The sequence below is a fragment of the Candida tropicalis genome, assembly GCF_000006335.3.
Source record: "Candida tropicalis MYA-3404 genomic scaffold supercont3.7, whole genome shotgun sequence".
NCBI classification, from domain to species: domain Eukaryota; kingdom Fungi; phylum Ascomycota; class Pichiomycetes; order Serinales; family Debaryomycetaceae; genus Candida; species Candida tropicalis.
The window spans coordinates 525,501-544,232 of NW_003020059.1; the positions used below are offsets into that span (position 1 = coordinate 525,501).

Here is an 18,732-nt window from a genome sequence, read left to right on the forward strand (position 1 = left end):
TGGGTTTCAAATTTTTGCCCAGGCACGAAAATAATCTTAACAATTGACATGAATGTTTTTTCCCCATACAGTGTTTCTACTTTCAGTTCGTACCAAGTTCAAAGAAATTATTAATACTAGTGCGACAATTTAATTCATAGTAAGGGAGATTAATTGTTCATAGTAAATGGAGTCAAAATGTTCACACCAGCGGAAATAATACTTTCAAACTAGCTGCCCTTTTTTGTTCATATCACATATCATACATTTTTAGTATGAACAAATAGAGGTCACGTAATATAAACATTTTTTGCGCACTAGTATCAAAAATATTGACCGCCTTAATATGAACTTTTCTTTGCAAATAGTGCGAATAATTTTGACTCACTGATCTGAAAATTATGCTCAAACTAGCGCGAAATAAAACTGCAACGACTGTACAAAATCTAGTGGGTTTCTAATATAGTGAGAATAGATCTTTGATATACAGAAAAAAAAGAAGCATTTTAGACACCATTGATATAACCTTTTTCAAATACATATCTTCTAATCCATCTGAATTTAATAGAAATCAATCAAAATAATCAATTTGAATGCAATAAAAATCAATCAAATTAGCCTATTTGACACAATTCTGAATAAACAGAGCCAGATGATGGATGATTATATTCATGAATTTGATGGTTGCAACTTAGATATTCAAATATTCCGTCAATTAAATCATAGATTTTAAGTTTCTAATTTGGTGCGTATTCGTATATTCCAATAGATGTATCATGTATATCTGTATATTCAAATTTTCAGTGCATTAATTCACGGATTTTCAATGTCGTAATTAGTGCGTATTTCTATGTCACAATGGCTGTGCTCTGTATTAAAAATGTCCAAATGTTCTCTCCAATGCAGCATAGATTTGTATGTTCCAAATTTGAGGAATATTTGAAATGTTCCAGAAAAAAGTAGCATTCATATTTCTGTTTTCTATGGTCGTCACAGTGCGACATGCAAATGTTCCACGATTTGAAGCATTTGTCACTGTTAGTACGATTTTTGCAACTCTGAAAATGGTATATGATTTGTAGTGATAAATTATGCTATCTCAATTAATTCTGAATCAATTGAATAAATATTGGAGGAGTTATCTAACAATCATACTCTTGGAATTTGAAAGTATCTTTTTTTTATCGGGAATTATGACTTTCCTATATAAGTCAATAATTACAGTATTCATACCACTCAAATTGTATTCATTGGAATACTCATGCAAATAGCTTCATTTATCTACTATTATCATGTTCAATTTACAGTTTTTAAATCATCTGGTGCTTCCAAAGGTGTTGATCAGGATCTCAAGTGGTTTATTCCCGTGAAATTTAAATCGGTTCACGCACGAAAAAATATCCAAAAATGCTTGAATCTCTTTTCCCCATACAAAATGTAACTGGTGATATATTTTCAGTTGTACTGGTTGGATACATGAACCATTGTGGGTTTTATGCATTTAACTCGATGATATAATTAACGAATAACATAATATATTGTCCTGGTAAGTACTAATAGTGGTAGTAATGGAACAGAACCCGATTTATGTATTATATATTCCTTTCTTTCTGATATTAGAATTCTTCTTTTTTCTTTTTCAGATTCGTTCGTACGAACCATGGACCTAAATTCAAGAGTTTGCAGAGTTTGTGCGTCGAGAATAGGCATTTGAAAAGATTTTCAGCATAACTAATAGCTAATTTTATTCTGCAAATGTTTTTAATTGTGGTTTATTTTATACCATCGGGGTTATTTAAGTTGTACACTACAATCTTCTACCAAATCTACTTCCAGTTCACCGCTTTGGAGAATGAAGTATAGAGTGGATTTTTATACCGATACAGCATAGTTTCAATAATTACCGCTGTTGTATATTTATCACTATTTCATATGTAATGATAGCCTATCCGAGTTTTCATATTATTCCAATATATTATTTATCGATATTGTTGTTTTTGCCACTTTTCTAGTGCTTTCAAATAACAAAAATAATATCATTGCTAGTAGCAGTCAATTGAAGTCGTTGCGAAATTTTGGAAAAAAAAGGTGAATTAATAAAGTTGAGGGAGTCTTTTTGAAATAACCGAAATTGAGAAATCGCAATGTTCCTTTTAGTTTGTTGAAAACCTCATTATGTTGCAGAAAAATAGTAACGTCATAAGGTTGCCTAAAGTTGCCAAAAGGTGGAAAATTAGAAACTTCAGTAATTTTACAGAAATTTCCAAAAATGCGACGACAGGAAATTAATTTTCTTATTTTGCAAACCAAAGCAATTTCATGAAGTTGCATATGTTTCGCTAGATCTATCAATTCTAGCTCGATTCTAGTCATTTTGACAATATGATATTATCTGTATCAGTGTTTAATACTGTCACACTAACTTTTGAGCCAATACAGTTAAAACTGGTGGAGTTATCTATCAATCCTTACTTTTGAAAAATCAAAGTATCTTTTTTTTATCGGGAATTATGGTTTTCCTAAATAACTCAATAATTATGATATCCAGACCGCTCAAATTGTATTCATTAGAATATTCATATACATGTTGACAGATATATACTATTATTATATTCATTTTCTAACTTTTTGTTCATCTGGTATTTCCAAAGGGGTTGATCAGGATCTCAAGTGGTTTATTCCCGTGAAATTCAAATCGGTTCACACACGAAAAAATACCAAAAAAAGACGTGAATCTCTTTTCCCCATACAAAATTCAACTGATAGCATATTTTCAGTTGCACTAGTATGATATCATCAATTTGCTGTCACTTGAATCTATTGTAGATGTCATCAAAGGTGAAAATATCCTTCTATTATTGTTTAAATATCCTTAAAACTATTAATTGTGTTAAATTAGTAGATATGTATCAGTATAGCATTTTCATGATTTATTTTTCAATTTTTTGAATTTTGCAATTTTTTCGCGGTAATTGTCGACTAAAATTATAAAATTATCGACCAGTTTACGTCGAGATATAAATTTCCAAGGAACATCCCTTGAGATTTTCACCTTTAAGACCCCATTTCTGCAAATCACTAGATAAGAAGAGGAAAACTACCTCAATTAGTGTTATAACAGCATAAAACTATTACTAATACTGTACAGGATTAATCATATATAGAATCTAATAGAGCTTGTTGTTATTATGTCTATATCACTATTAATTCTATTTATACCATACATTCTGTTATAGTACGGGATATTTTTTGAGCAGACACTAAAAAAACTTGATACAATTATCTGATAACTGAAAAACACAGCTATTTTTTCAAATATGAACAAATCACACTACCAAACATTCATCTTGTATAATGTTTAATAAATAATTCTTAGAATTACTGTTTGTGCAGAAATCAGAGTTAGAACTAATCGTATTCACCACAATTATCCATAGTTAACTAATCACATATGATTTAGCTTAGTGAAATGTGACAAGTTATAGTGTGGATACACATCACTCAACAGTTGTAAGTATCGTAGTTAACAACACAACCTTTATTGGTCGTGTAAAACGTAGAAAAGTGTTGTTGGAGGATTTCTCGGTGATACTCGGTGGTAAAATTCCTCGAATTATTATCGTACGTGTATTCTTTTTCAGAAATAGGTAATCAAATGCTGATATTACCTACTCAATGGATATCTAAATCAATTCCATTTCTTGAAAAAGAAGAATGTATTTATGGATTTATATATAATACTTTGAATAGTTGCAGTTATGGATTTTATCTTACTAATTTTGATCATGTTTGGGTTCAAGAATTAGACAAGGAAGGTATGATTAAAGCTGCAAATTCAATTGGTCTTGAAGATCTTAAAGAAACTGATTTGATTCATTTATTACATGAGTTAAAGAATGATGTACATGATAATATAACATTTGAACAAAAAGATGATAATATAATTGTACAAACTAATGGTCAACCACAATGGAAATTTAGTTTAATTCAACAGGATGATATTAGAACAATACAATTTCTTGCCAAATTGAATTATCAACAATTTTCAACTATGAATTTCTTGAAATATCAAATTGAAGATCTTAAAGATATCATCAGTGTTAAAGATCAATATTCTAGATTTCTTGCAACTAATTTCAAACAAAGTCATGGAATGGAATTAATTAATAATTATAAGAAAATTAATCGATCTGATTTAGAATCAATAGAGAAATTTAATCCAAGTCGATGGGAAAAGAAATCTTCTATTGATTATAGAACTTTAAGATCAAATAATAAGAAATCAAATGATGAAGAATTGAATAAAAATATTACTCTGGCAGTGGAAAATCCTTGGAAATTTGCTAATCTGTTTTATCTTAATGTTACTGAAGAACAAGAAGATTTAAGTCCTGTTAAATTTGAATTTGATGATTCTCAATCTCAATCTCAATCAGGTGGACAAATATCACAAGTGTCACTGGTTCAATTTGAATCTCAACCAACTCTTGATTTGGAACTAATGGGTTCTCCTATAAAAAAATCAAGTTCGGGAGGATTTAAACGACCAGCAGTATCTCAACTTGATAGTTCATCGAGTCTGAATACATCACAATCACAACGCAAGAGAAGAAAAATCGGAGCTCTATCAAAAAGGTGAATCTTAAAACACAATTCATATATATGTAATTTCATTTAACTGCATTCTATATTTTACTAGCCATGTTATTCCACCTAGATATCAATTTCTCTAATGCATCTTGATTTAATTTCAGCATAACTGCATCATATATGATGGTCAATACTCTAGTCCAAAACGAAATAAATTCATGTAATTCTCCTGGAGAATTAGGAACATTAACATGAATTGGAGTTTTCTTTGAAAATTTTCGACGAACATTTGATTGATGAAATGGTAAGAAATGATCAGGAGTAGCTCGGAAATATTCCAGAAAAACAGTACTCCAGAATCGTATAATCAAATTAGCACAATCATCAATAGTAACTATTTGATCTTTATCATAATCACGAATCAAATCCAAATCATCTCCATATTCTTCTTCCATACAATGATGTAATGCAGATAACAAAACCATTTGAATTTCATTGTATACACCAATAGATATACTTTCAAAACTAGAATATCTGTCTATTTCTTGAGTTTTAGCCACCCATTCACTTGAAGGAGCAACTGTTGGATGAGGAGGAGGAGTATCAGGAATTGGTGAATTTATTCTTAATGGTGTGGCATTTTTGATAACTTTTGTTTTAGTTTCTATTTTTCCAAATCTTTGAATATTTTCATTATATATAGTTTCTGCAATTAATTCACCACTCATATTAGGTCTAAAACTAACAGTTAATAATTCATTCATTAATGCTTTTGAACATAAATTTTTATCATTTGATAATATAATAGTTAAACTATTAGGATGATTTTTTTTGAAATATAAACAACAATCCAATATAGCATCATCTTTAATTAAACTTTTATCTATACGTTGAGATAATTTCTGACCTTTAACTATTGTTTTTGAATCAATTAATGAATTATAAACCCATTGGTTTGCCCATTTAGCTAATTGTGAAATCGATTCACCTGAACATCCATCTTCTCCATTATTTGAATTATTAATTTTATTTGAATTTTTTAATCCATCTAATTCTTGAATTACATAAACTGGAATAATTATTTTCAATCCATGATTAGGGGCTAATTTTTTAAGACAATCTACTATTTTCAAATGAGATATTAAAAAATTTGTATCAAGGATTAAATAAGATATATTTCCTTCTATAATTTCAACTAGTTCATTATTATTATCATTAAACTCATCTTCATCAATCATCATATCATTATGTTGTTGTTGTTCATAAGCTGTATGACCACGTAAATATTCAACATATGAAGTAATAACATCGACTTCTTCTGCATCTTCAAAAGGTATCATTTCAATATCATCGTCATCATTATTATGTCCATTTTGTTGGTCCTGGTGGTTAAGATGATGATTCTGTAACGCGTTTTGAATTTTATCATCAATTGTTCTATGGATATAATTTATTGGTTTTCGAGGTCTCTTATTTCCAACAGTTATTACTCGTGACTGATCTTCAGCACTTAACCCCTCAGGGGCATATTTTGAAGGTAGAGACATGAACTATCAAGGAGTGTAATTGTACTACGTGTAATCATAGCTAAGTGATTGATTTTGATTATTGTTTTTTTTTTCTTTTTTTTCTTTACGAATCGCGGGTTTACCATTCACTCGGCTAATAATGTTTCGGAAAAACCAGAAATGTGAAATTGATACATTTTCTAGGTTTAGGATGTTCTATAAAAGCATGTTGTGATCTATGAGGTGGAATATATATCTGATCTATGAAAATGATTTAGAAAAGAGCCGGGCAAAAACTGCAAACTCATTCGTCAATACTACACCAAAGTACAGTATTCCATTATAAACCCCACATCTAACCATCTTATGGGAATTAAAAACATCTTCCTAGTCTAGTCTCTATCTATCCCGAATCTCTTAACTGTCAATACCACCTATACAGTATAAGGAACCTTTCTAATGTTCTTCTCCAGTATATTCATAAGTCGTGTACACGTGCACAATATCACCAAATTTTCCACCACTGAAAAAAAAAAATTTGAAAAAAAGATTTTCCAATCATCAATCATTCAATATTACTAACCTTTAATATTACCAACATTATCATCATGTCAGCAAGACAACTATTCCAAAAGGCTAAGAATTATAAACCTGATCTTTTAAAAAGTATTCAAAAAATCAATCGTATTATTGCAAATCCAGAAAATTCATTTAAATTAGATGGATCAAAATTTAAAGAACTTGAATTATCAGTATATCATCATCAACAACAACAACAACAACAATCTAAAATAGTTGATAAATCAAATTTAGGTATTAATCAATTAATTAAAGAGAAATTACCAAGTTTAAAATATCATAATCCAAATTTAAAATTTACTATTCATAATATTTTAATAAATGAAGAAAATTCTAATAAAGATATTAAAATTGATAATTTATTAAAAATTCATGGTTTTGAAGATAAAGATAATTTAAATATCGAATGTTCTGGTAAATCAGGTAGTAAAATTTTTGATGAATTAATTCAACGTACTGGTGCTGTGAAAATTAATGAACTGGAACTTGTTGAAATTCCAACTCATCCAACTAAATAAAATCATTAACAAAATTATAAATATTCTTGTATATATATATAAAAAAATCAAATAGAAGACATTGGAAATGAGAAAATATTAGGTATTATTATTATTATTTATTATTAGAACCCTATATGTAATTATGTAACTAATTTAGATGAACCAAGGAATAATTCAAATAAACTAACGAATAAACTTAAGAAAATTATAACAATAATCATCCATGTTATTCTATTAGTATTCTTTTCATTTAAACTATCATGAATAATATCAATAAATTCCAAAAATACTTTACATCGATTATTTAAAACTTGAACTCTTTGATCAATTTCCAAATATTCCCTAACTGCATTATATAATGGATGTAAAGCAGGTTCTGAACTCCAAAAAAATCCAGGAGTATCTAAAATAGAACCAGATAAATTTACATCAACACGTAATTTAAATAATTTACCAGATTTTTTCATAACTTGATGTTGTTTCAATCCAAGTGATCCAGTAAGGGCCAATTTTTTAGGTAATTTACTAATCAGATGTAAAACATTAACCATTCGACTTTCAAATAATTCTAATTTCGTCAGTTGTGCAATTGCATAAGACATGGTAAGTTTAATTAAATGATCAGCTGAACGTAAAGTAATCATATCATTATAAATTCTTGGTCGTAATAATTGTCGATCATATTCATAATGAAATTCTTCTGTTTCAATATCTTGTTCATCTATTGGATTAATCAATAATGATTCATCACTAAATGCTAAATCTGCAAGAATATTCTTTTCATGGATTTCAGAAAAATTCCAAAATACAACCACTCCAAAATCAAATACAAACATTTCCGCATGATGTTTAGATACATCACTTTGACTATGAATCGATGATGATGATGAGGAGGAGGAGGAGGACGTCGATGTTGTTGTTGTAGTAGTAGTATTTGTATTGGTGGATGTGGTGTTAGTCGTAGTGGTAGTTGTGGCTTTTGATTTGGCATTGTTTCCTGATCCTTTATCATTCCTCTTGTTGCTAGCAACACTCAGTTGATTTTGATCAATTTCTTCAACTACTTCTTCTTCATCCTCAGGTGGAGCAAAAAATTGTGGTTCTGAAGGTTCAAATGGAGTATTTCCATCAACATTTTCAAACTCTGGATCCATGGAATAATTGTTTGCATCTTCAGGAGTTTCAAAACCAGAATAATATTCATATAAATGTGTAGTTTGTTCATTTTTATTAATCATATTCTCCATATATTTATTCTTAGCCAATAATTTAGCAGTATTATTTGATTTAACACGAACTCCTTCATTCCCCGGTAATAAAGGTAAGGCATAAGGTACATATAAAGCTTCATCATATAATCTTGGTTTAACTTCATGATTTTTACGCAAAAATTTAGCAACTTCTGATAAATTGAATTCTTCACAAATGAAATAAGCCGTCATTCTACTAAATTCTTCAGCTCTTTTTTCCTTTGGCATTAATTCAGCTCTTGATCTTGTCATTTGAGCTTGTAATTCTGCATTAACATTTGTTTCTTGTGTAGCCTTTGATGTTGAAATTGAACTTGTTAATGGTGGAGATCCATGTCGTTGTTCTTCTGGAATCAATACAAGTTTTTGACTAGTTTTAGATGTTCTTGAAGGTAATGACAGAGAAAGTTTTGGAATACTTCGGATATTTCTTCGATGATCTTGTTGACTATATGGACTCCTTATAGGAGGTGGTGGTGGTGATGATGATGATGAACCCGTACTTCCATATCGTTGACGATTGAAATTAGGAGGATGACGAAATCGTAATTGACCTGAAGGAATATCACTTGAATTGCTCAACAATTTATCAACTGATATATCAGTAAATTTATTTTTAAATCGTTGTTGAAGAGCATTAAGATGTTGCAGTTGTTGAAAATTATAATTCCCACGATGATTCTGTTGTTGTTGTTGTTGTTGTCTCTGTTGTTCTAGCTGTTGTTGTTTCTTATAATTTTGACCAGCAAATGGAGCTCGTGCTCCTTTAACTTTATCGCTACGAGCATCAGTGACTAAAATTGACGGTGATCGTTTAGCTGTTGGACGTTGATTAACACCATTAAATTGAGCTGATGATCCATTCCTTTGTGCATGTATACTCATTTGTATGTATGTATGTATGTGTGTGAGTAGTTGGTATGTGGACTGTCCCTTATTCCTGTTGGTGAAATCAAATGATGGTACATTCAAAAGTGTCTCTCTACTAAAACTGCCACTGATAAAGCAAGCCCGAAAAAAAAAACAGTCAACTTGCCACAGATACACGACCCGCATTGAAAAAAAATTTTCGAGTTGATTATTCATATTCCCTTTACTCCTCTGACTTGAATAAATTTTTTTTTAATTTTTAATTTTTAATTTTTAATTTCAATTGATTGTTGTTACTTCTTTTTCTATTTAAGTCAGAAACAACTTAATTATGTCATTTAGTTTATCTGTTGCTGGTAAGGCACAAAACATTCCTTACCCAATCTTAATTGCTGTTAATTTCATCAACTCTAGTTCTGTTGATGTTTCAATCCCAATTGAATTTGTTGATGATAAAGTTGTTGATGCTGAATCTAAAAGTACCATTAAATTAGTTACTCCAGGTGGTGAAACTTTTATTGATCAATTAGATGGTTTAGATTATTTGGCTCAAACTTTACCTGAATTATTACCAGAAAGATCCAAATCTCAAGAATGGATTAAATTTGCTTTAGATAAATTATACATTAAAAATTTAAAGAATTAAGTTCTGATTTGGAAAAACTTGATCATCATTGAATTTCCGTTCATTTGTTGTTGGTTATCAATACTCATTGGCTGATATTGCCATTTGGGGTGTTTTAAGAGCCAATGCATTGATGGGTTCAGTTATTAAGAATGGTGTTTATGCTAACATTTCCAGATGGTATAATTTATTAGCTGAAGATAAAAGATTTGAAGGTTCAGTCGAATTAATGAGTAAATCTTTAGTTGAATTGAGAAAAGCTGCTAAATCTGCTAAAACTGCTGCTAGTGGTGGTAAAAAAGAAGCTCATAAAGCAAGTTTTGAAATTGATTTACCAGGAGCTGAAATGGGTAAAGTTGTTACTAGATTCCCACCTGAACCATCTGGTTATTTACATATTGGACATGCTAAAGCTGCTGTTTTGAATGAATATTTTGCTCATAAATTTAATGGTAAATTGATTATTAGATTTGATGATACTAATCCAACTAAAGAAAAAGTTGAATTCCAAGATTCTATTCTTGAAGATTTGAAATTGTTGGGTATTAAAGGTGATAAAATCACTTATTCATCTGATTATTTTGATACTATGTATGATTTGGCTGTCAAGATGATTAAAGATGGCAATGCTTATTGTGATGATACTCCAGTTGAAAAAATGAGAGAAGAAAGAATGGTTGGTGATGCCTCCGCCAGAAGAAATAGATCCATTGAAGAAAACTTGAAGATTTTCACTGAAGAAATGAAGAATGGTACTGAAGAAGGTTTAAAGAATTGTTTGAGAGCCAAGATTGATTACAAGAATCCAAACAAAACTTTAAGAGATCCAACTATTTACAGATGTAACTTGACTCCTCATCATAGAACTGGTACTGCTTGGAAAATGTACCCAATTTACGATTTCTGTGTTCCAGTTGTTGATTCTATTGAAGGTGTTACTCATGCTTTGAGAACCAATGAATATAGAGACCGTAACCCACAATATGAATGGATTCAAAATGCTTTAGGTTTAAGATCTGTTGCTATTTGGGATTTCGGTAGAGTTAATTTTGTTAGAACTTTATTATCCAAGAGAAAATTACAATGGTTTGTTGATAAAAACTATGTTTCTAACTGGGATGATCCAAGATTCCCAACTGTTAGAGGGGTTAGAAGAAGAGGTATGACTGTTGAAGGTTTAAGAAATTTCATTATTTCTCAAGGTCCTTCTAGAAATATCATTAATTTGGAATGGTCTCTTATTTGGGCTATGAACAAAAAAATCATTGATCCAGTTTGTCCAAGATTCACTGCTGTTGATGCAGCCAATGTTGTTCCAGTTAAATTATTGAATGGACCAAAAGAACCATCAACTGAATCAAAACCAAAACATAAGAAGAACCCAGATATTGGTAACAAAGATGTTATTTTCGCTGATCAAGTTTTAATTGATCAAGCTGATGCTGATTTAACTGAAGGTGAAGAAGTTACTTTTATGGATTGGGGTAACATTATTGTTTCTAAAGTTGTTAAAGGTGATGATGGTATTGTTAAATCCATTGAAGCCAACTTACATTTGGAAGGTGATTTCCGTAAGACTTCAAAGAAACTTACTTGGTTGGCTGATACTAAAGATAAAGTTGAAATTGATATGGTTGATTTTGATCATTTGATTACTAAAGATAAATTAGAAGAAAATGATAATTTTGAAGATTTCATTACTCCAGAAACTGAATTCCATACTAAAGGTTTTGCTGATTTGAATGTTGCTAAATTACAAGCTGGTGATATTATTCAATTTGAAAGAAAAGGTTACTTTAGAGTTGATCAACCATATGAAGAAGGTAAACCTGTTGTTTTGTTTACTATTCCTGATGGTAAAGCCGTTTCTAGATATGGTGCTAAGAAATAAATCAAATTAAATAATTAGGGTATATATATATATATATATCAATAGATTGTTTCTTACTTATCAATGAGTCTTGTAATAACTGTAATAGTTGGTTATTTTGGAATTTTGCTGCAAAAATTCATAATTCCCAAATCGACACTGCCGAATTTGGAGTTGCATATTAGGACAATATCATTTAAGAATTGAATGTTTTCATTATCAATTACAATGACTCAAAGATCTAGAACTTATATGAATCTCAAAACGTACACTTTACAAGGCGTGTTTAATTCATTGCAAGCCCTAAGAAAGGAATGTAATATTTCAAAAATGGAAATATTACTTCTATTAATTATTCTTAGTATTTTATTATGAACAATGATTCTAGACACATTTATTTTCATCTTAACTTTAGGTAGTTATCTCTCTCTATCTTCCCCCACTCTACCTCTCTCTCCCGGTAGAACGTAATTTATCAATGCTTTATATATATATATATCTATATTAAATGAAATATTATTTGATTACCCAACAATTTCATGCAATTCGTAGATCTATTCCTTTCAAATAACAATCTCATATATTTATCTTTACACCCCCTACATTCCTTTCTTATTTGTTTACTCGCTTTGTCCCCCTTCCGCCCCCTCTTTGTATAAATTGTACTCCTTGCATTTTGAATATGTATATCTCCTCATAAATCTCCCTTTCCCCCACACATCTATCCTCGAGAATAAATTAAATCAAATTCATTTGTTAAAAACATTTCTTACTTTGTAACAATATGTATAGAACAATAATCAAATAAAATACTAACAATATTAATAAGAAATAATTAACTTGGTGGGTGGCCATATGTGTATGTGTGTGGTTTTCTTTTCCCATTTATGTAAGATAGATAAATGTACCTTTCTATGTTTATCTGTCTCCACAATTATATCACCTACCCCCTCTCCACACACATTCATTCATTAATTGTCGAATTTACCCACATAAACTTGCTTTATGACATTTCGAATGAAGTGAATAACACCAGGGCACTTATAATATATAAAAATGAAGGGTGTGTGTGTTGTATAGAGTAAATTAATCCTATGTTACATTCTTTCTAAATTCAATATATTCTAATATATTCATACATACCCTTAATAGGAAATCACAAACATTAAATCGAGATAATATTCATGAATTTTAAGTGTGTCTATAATTTATATATTACAAATTATGAAAAAGAAAAGCCAGGATTCATTTTTATATCACTAATAATTAAAATAAATATAAGAATATAATAATCTAGAGGTTTATTTATTTAGTTTATGATAATTCCAATTTTAGATATGTACTTGCTAGTTTGATTAAAACAAAAAAAAGAAAAATATTCAATAGATGAACAAGATAAGAAATAGTTGAAACTATTGTATAGTTTTTAATTAAAACTAAGAAATATTGGTGGATTCTATATGTAAATGTAAATCCAAGCAAACATTGAGTTAACCAGTAAACAAAGACATATATATATATATATATATAAAATTAAAGAACATTTCAGGAATCAAAAAAACTAACATTCAAATAGCACCTAAATAAAAACACCTTAATTATATGGTGTATATTTAGTTAAGTTGAGTTGAGTTGAGTTGATCGTTTAAGGGTTGGTGCGTGGTGTGATGAATTGTACAGTGGCATATTAATTTGGTGGGAAAAAATACCATTGGATCTGACTAGTTACGAGAAATAATAATTAATAGCAATTATAATAGCAACAACAACAACAACAATAATAATAATAATAATAATAATAATAATAATAATAATAATAATCAAATACAGTAATGGTGAAATGTATTGATCTTGTAGTAGTAAAGAAAAATTTTGTGTGTGTGTTGTTTGATATCTGATACAAAACCAGAAAGACTGCAAATCTTTTGGGTGTGCACAATGTAATACGAAGGTGGGGAAGAAATAAATTAACGAGCAGAGTGGTGGTGGTGCTGTTAGTGCTGCTGGTGGTGGTGGCTAGCGGGACGGGGTGGGGTGGGGCCGGGCGGCTAAATAAGAAAAGTGTTACAAAGAACACTACCAACTCTCTCGTTTCAAGAACTGCAAAAATTAAGCACAATTGTGCACATATGCACGAAACCTTTTTTTTTTCTATATTCTATTCTATTCTATTCTATTCTATTCTATTAAATTAAATAACAAGTACGGGAATAAAGACTATAATCGGAGTATAACCTAAGTAGGATGAGTATAACAATAATAACAATGTTAATAATATTAATAATAATAATAATCAGAATTAAACTTCTGAAGAAGAAAAAATAAAAATAAAAAAACGTATGAAATTAACCACCAGTTTCGAGAATGAAATTTTTTAAAGTATCCCACATGTTTCGAATTCTAAAAGATTAAAAATAAAACTAAAGCTTAAAAGAGAGAGAGAGAGAGAAAATTCTATTTTAATAATTTCCTTTAAAGTTATCCAATACATTTATGTAGTTTATTTTTAGAGTGAAAAAGAAAACTCAATTTGTGTAGATATACATATACGATTCGGAATCGGTTTATATATGCGTGAATTTTTTACATGTCTTTCTCGAATATGAAATTAGCTCATCTCAATCTGGATCTCTCGGTGTTTTTTTTTTTCTATGAGGTTGATTAAATGGACTATGAAATTACGATTATAACTGCAAGCATTATATATGTATCTACATGTCTAAAATAATACATAACCACTAATGAAAAAATAATGTGAAATATGAAATAAGAAATATGAAATGTGAAATATGAAATATGAAATATGAAATGTGAAATAAGAAAAAGAAAGAAAAATTTAACTCTATTGGGTTAAAATAAATAATTTGGGTTTAATTTAATAAGGTGTACACCAGTTACACACTATAATACAATATTAAAGTACGTTTGATTATATTTTATTCTTATTCTTATTATTATTATTATTTATCTTCATCTTTAGTATTTTACACAAAAGATCATTTGATTTAAACTATAATGTTTAACCCTACTGTTCTTCTGTTAGCTTATCATAACCAGGAAACATTGTAAATGCAATGGTTGTCCCAATGTTTCAAGCAAGTAAAGAAACAAACGAGGAACATATAATATTGGTTAAAATCGTTAATTAATCATCAATTTCCCATGGGGAGAAAAGAGAGAGAAGAAACGGAAACGAGAAGTAAGAGAAGGGTGCAAAATAATAAATTCATGATTAAATCAAATCCCTCACTTGTTGCCTCTCTCTATCTCTATCTCTGTCTCTATCTCTATCTCTTGCCGCCCCTTAATTATTCCTTGGATATAATAATAATAGTGACAATAATAAACGTTTATCGTACGATTAATACCACTAATCAGATCCATGCCATGAGCGAGTCGGCTTATTTATTTGATACGACTGGGGCTGAAAGAAAGTAGTAGAGTAATAAACGTCGGCTCGATATATTCCTATACAGAATTAATACCAAGATAAGGATAAAAAGAAAAAGGGGGAATTCAGAGAGTAAGACACAGAGGGTGTAGAACATGGGTGAGGGATATAGTATATGCTTTAAAACAAAACAAAAAAAGAAAGGAGAGGGAGATATAGAGACTAAAAACAATGAATTGTCATTATCATCATTATCTACAGTACATATCTATTTAATAGAATCAATCGGTTAACAATAGATTAAAAAAAAAAATTCCCAATGGTTTTTAACCCATCTTGCTGTTAATGCAGAAGTACATACAAGCAATAAGACAATAATTGACTATTTCTTTTTCTTTTCCTTATAATGAGCTCCTACAGGGGGGGTGTATGTGTATGGGTGTGTGCAGTGTGATAGATAACAAAGGTCTGGTGTAATAATCATACTCATCTATTGTTATAGTATTCTATTACTATTTGGATTTATAATCATCATCATCTTAGTATTTAGTATTTAGTATTTAATATTTAACATTTAGTGTATGTAATATGAAGTCATCTTGACTAAGTACTGTAATGAATACTGTCTGTTATCAGTAGTATCGTACTAATAATAATCATAAATTAAATCTCACACCATTTATCTCATTCCCGCAAGAATTACAAGACTCATCTCTTATTGTGTGTGTACTCTGTAACAAAAATAAGAAGTATTGATGATTAAAACAAAAAAAAATTTATGTACATTATATTCAGTGATCGTGTCTTTGTGTCATTTCAGTAAATTAGAATTCTTTTTCTTGTATGCTTTTGTGTCATGTTTTTAATTTCCGAAGTTTTTATTTTTAATTTTTGTCAAGGAGGTGGTGGTGGTGCTGCAAAAAAAAGAGAGACTCGATATCAATATCATCAATTCAACAAGCCAGCAAAACCTCCCAAATCATTCACAGATGTACGAAGTTAGATAGTACATATTGGCCTGTAAATCATACATTCACTACGTATCCTACCGCTGTGGCCACTTGTGTAAGTGTAGAGCGGTAGCAAGACTCTGCATTACATTTGATCACTCACAAAATCCATCATCACTCCACCGCCTGATATTCTGTGTGGAGATCCCGACACGGTAATGATAAGAAGCCTGTGTTTAACTATGAGTTTTGAGTTTGGAGTTTGAGTTTGGAATTTTAAACTTTAATTCCTTTGTATTATTTGACTCTCTCCCTTTCTTCTCCTCTAACCAATCTACGAACCTGAGGTTATTGCATACGTGTAGGCTCATCAATAATAAATCCAGATCAAATGGATCGCTGCCATAAAATATTTAAAAAAGGAATCCCGTCAAACAATACCCCCTATCTTAAAATAAAATACCAAATGGAAAGCAAAAGATCTACATGATCCATCAATGCATATATTCAATAACAATAATCAAAGGTTGTGCTGCTGCCAAACCTGACACATCCACCCATAATGTAAAAGCAAATTGACAACCCAATACATACATACATACAAAAAAATAAAAAATCCCTTGTCACGTTTAATACCGACCCTGGATATACGATAAGAGAAAATTAAGGATTTATATCCCTTCATCTATACTATACTAATTCAATTCTTCTATTAAGTCAAGCGAAGTCAAATCTTAAAAGAACAGATTTATCTTTCCTGCTGCAGCTCTTATTACCACCGCCCCCTATCACACTCACTCTCTCTCCCTTTTAATTTTAACGCCCCATGGGTCATACGTATCATCTGCTGGAGATACTAAAAATTAGTCTAAAAACAAAAAAATATAACCAAATTTATGCATACTTTAAAATAGCCAATTCCTGGTTCTCGATCCTTAAAAAAAAAAAAAAAAAAAAAAGATTTTTCATCAGGTGATGGCAGGCGTACATAATCTAGCGTTTTATTTTTCTTTAATATACTATGAGAAGAAATAGATTTTAATGTGATAAAGACGATTCTTTTCAGTTTTTTGTTTGTAACGGCCCTCCCCCCCCCCTTGAATAGATTGGACTGAATTTATTCAAGAACAATAGATGTTCAAATATACTGGGGAAAATTGTGTGGGGATAAAACAAGAGGGTAATATGGAGTTTATCAGTTGAGCGTTAGAAGTGTCAACCACTGTATGCGTGAGTGGGTGGGTGGGTGTATTTGCTGTCTCGGGTTTGTATATCCTTGTTTCATGATGAATTGCCAAATTACTAATTATAGTTTTTAATATTATTATTATTATTATTATTATTATTCCCACACTCATCATAGAAAAAGAAGAAGAAGAAGAACGAGGGAGCGAGAACACAGAAAAGAACAAAATCGGAGGTGATCTGGGCCAATTTTGCGCAAACGTACATGCGCACATCATGGATGGATACTGTGCGACCGGAAATAGGATTAAGGAATTCTACCATGAAATATATCCATCGGGAATGAGCCATGAGTGATTATTAATATACCGTGTGTGTGTGAGTGTGTGATGTACCTTAAAAGAGCAAGTGATCGAGGGATTCTATAGATCTACTGTCAAGTTGTTGAAGTTTACTTTGCTATGAGTTATAAATTTGCTGTCTTGTGGGTTGTAAAAAATATTAGCAGCCCATCAAAAGAGAGAGAGTGTGTGTGTGTGTGTGAGTACGTGTGCGTGTGGATAATAATAAGAGTAATAAAAATTTTTTCTGTCTCTTCATCTTTTTCTCTCTCCCTTCTTCTTTTTCTTTGTTTAAAGAAATGACTAAAAAATGCTTATTATTATTTTTATTAGCTTTGCTTTGCTGTGCTGTGCTTTGTGTAATTCTTCTTCTGTTTTGTGGTCAGGTGTTTTGTGTTTTGTGTGCAGTCTGCAGTCTGGTTAACACCCCCCCTTGTTAGTTGTTGTTGTTCTCCTCTTTTCTTTTCTCTTAATTTAATTTAATTTTTGTTGTAAAAAATTTTCTACCCACACACACACACATAGCCAACAAAATAATTAACTAATATTATGTATACACACTTACATACACACATATAGATGATATTATACAAGATTTAAGTATATGTAATTATTTAAATACCCTTTCAATTTCCCTCTTCTTTCTTTCAAGTGAATTTTGTTTTTTTTTACAACTGCTTTTTTTTAGTTTTCAATTTTCAATTTTTAATTTTGACAACCAACAAAGATATACTTATATCACCTCAACTAGTTGTTGTTTTACAACCAATCCTCTATCCAAATATATCTATCTTCTTTGTTTTTTTTATATATATATTGACTTCCCGAGTGCTGGATATTCTGGAATTATTATATATTGATAGACTGATACTACTACTACTACTACAACAACAACATCAACAACTGGCATTTTCTGTCCCCTAATCCACTTATTACAAATATATTACATACTCCGTATTCTTCAATTGTACTTTTCTAACACAAAGGAACAAAAAGAACAAAAAGAAGAAGAAGACATACTATTTACCAACTTGTTTTATATTTTATTACCATCATCCCGCCTTCTTTTCTTCCTTGTACATATACACATAAAC

At 30.2% G+C, this 18,732-nt stretch overlaps 5 protein-coding genes across 5 annotated transcripts; 3 read left to right on the top strand and 2 right to left on the bottom strand. All coding sequences in view use genetic code 12, as the record gives it.

The window, feature by feature from the left end:
* Positions 1 to 3,634: 3,634 nt before the first annotated feature.
* Positions 3,635 to 4,618, top strand: CTRG_05058 (uncharacterized protein; the record flags this gene model as incomplete). Its single annotated transcript, XM_002550714.1, has 1 exon — positions 3,635 to 4,618. The coding sequence occupies one exon, from the start codon at positions 3,635 to 3,637 to the stop codon at positions 4,616 to 4,618; it is 984 nt and encodes a 327-aa protein (XP_002550760.1).
* Positions 4,619 to 4,664: 46 nt separating this feature from the next.
* CTRG_05059 (mRNA-processing endoribonuclease) lies at positions 4,665 to 6,116 on the bottom strand (the record flags this gene model as incomplete). The annotated part of the gene is made up of 1 exon (XM_002550715.1): positions 4,665 to 6,116. One exon carries the CDS (start codon positions 6,114 to 6,116, stop codon positions 4,665 to 4,667), a length of 1,452 nt encoding a protein of 483 aa, XP_002550761.1.
* Positions 6,117 to 6,685: 569 nt separating this feature from the next.
* Positions 6,686 to 7,174, top strand: CTRG_05060 (mitochondrial 54S ribosomal protein MRP49; the record flags this gene model as incomplete). Its single annotated transcript, XM_002550716.1, has 1 exon — positions 6,686 to 7,174. The coding sequence occupies one exon, from the start codon at positions 6,686 to 6,688 to the stop codon at positions 7,172 to 7,174; it is 489 nt and encodes a 162-aa protein (XP_002550762.1).
* Positions 7,175 to 7,296: 122 nt separating this feature from the next.
* Positions 7,297 to 9,492, bottom strand: CTRG_05061 (uncharacterized protein; the record flags this gene model as incomplete). Its single annotated transcript, XM_002550717.1, has 1 exon — positions 7,297 to 9,492. One exon carries the CDS (start codon positions 9,490 to 9,492, stop codon positions 7,297 to 7,299), a length of 2,196 nt encoding a protein of 731 aa, XP_002550763.1.
* Positions 9,493 to 10,034: 542 nt separating this feature from the next.
* GUS1 (glutamate--tRNA ligase) lies at positions 10,035 to 11,792 on the top strand (the record flags this gene model as incomplete). The annotated part of the gene is made up of 1 exon (XM_002550718.1): positions 10,035 to 11,792. The coding sequence occupies one exon, from the start codon at positions 10,035 to 10,037 to the stop codon at positions 11,790 to 11,792; it is 1,758 nt and encodes a 585-aa protein (XP_002550764.1).
* Between the last annotated feature and the right edge of the window lie 6,940 nt (positions 11,793 to 18,732).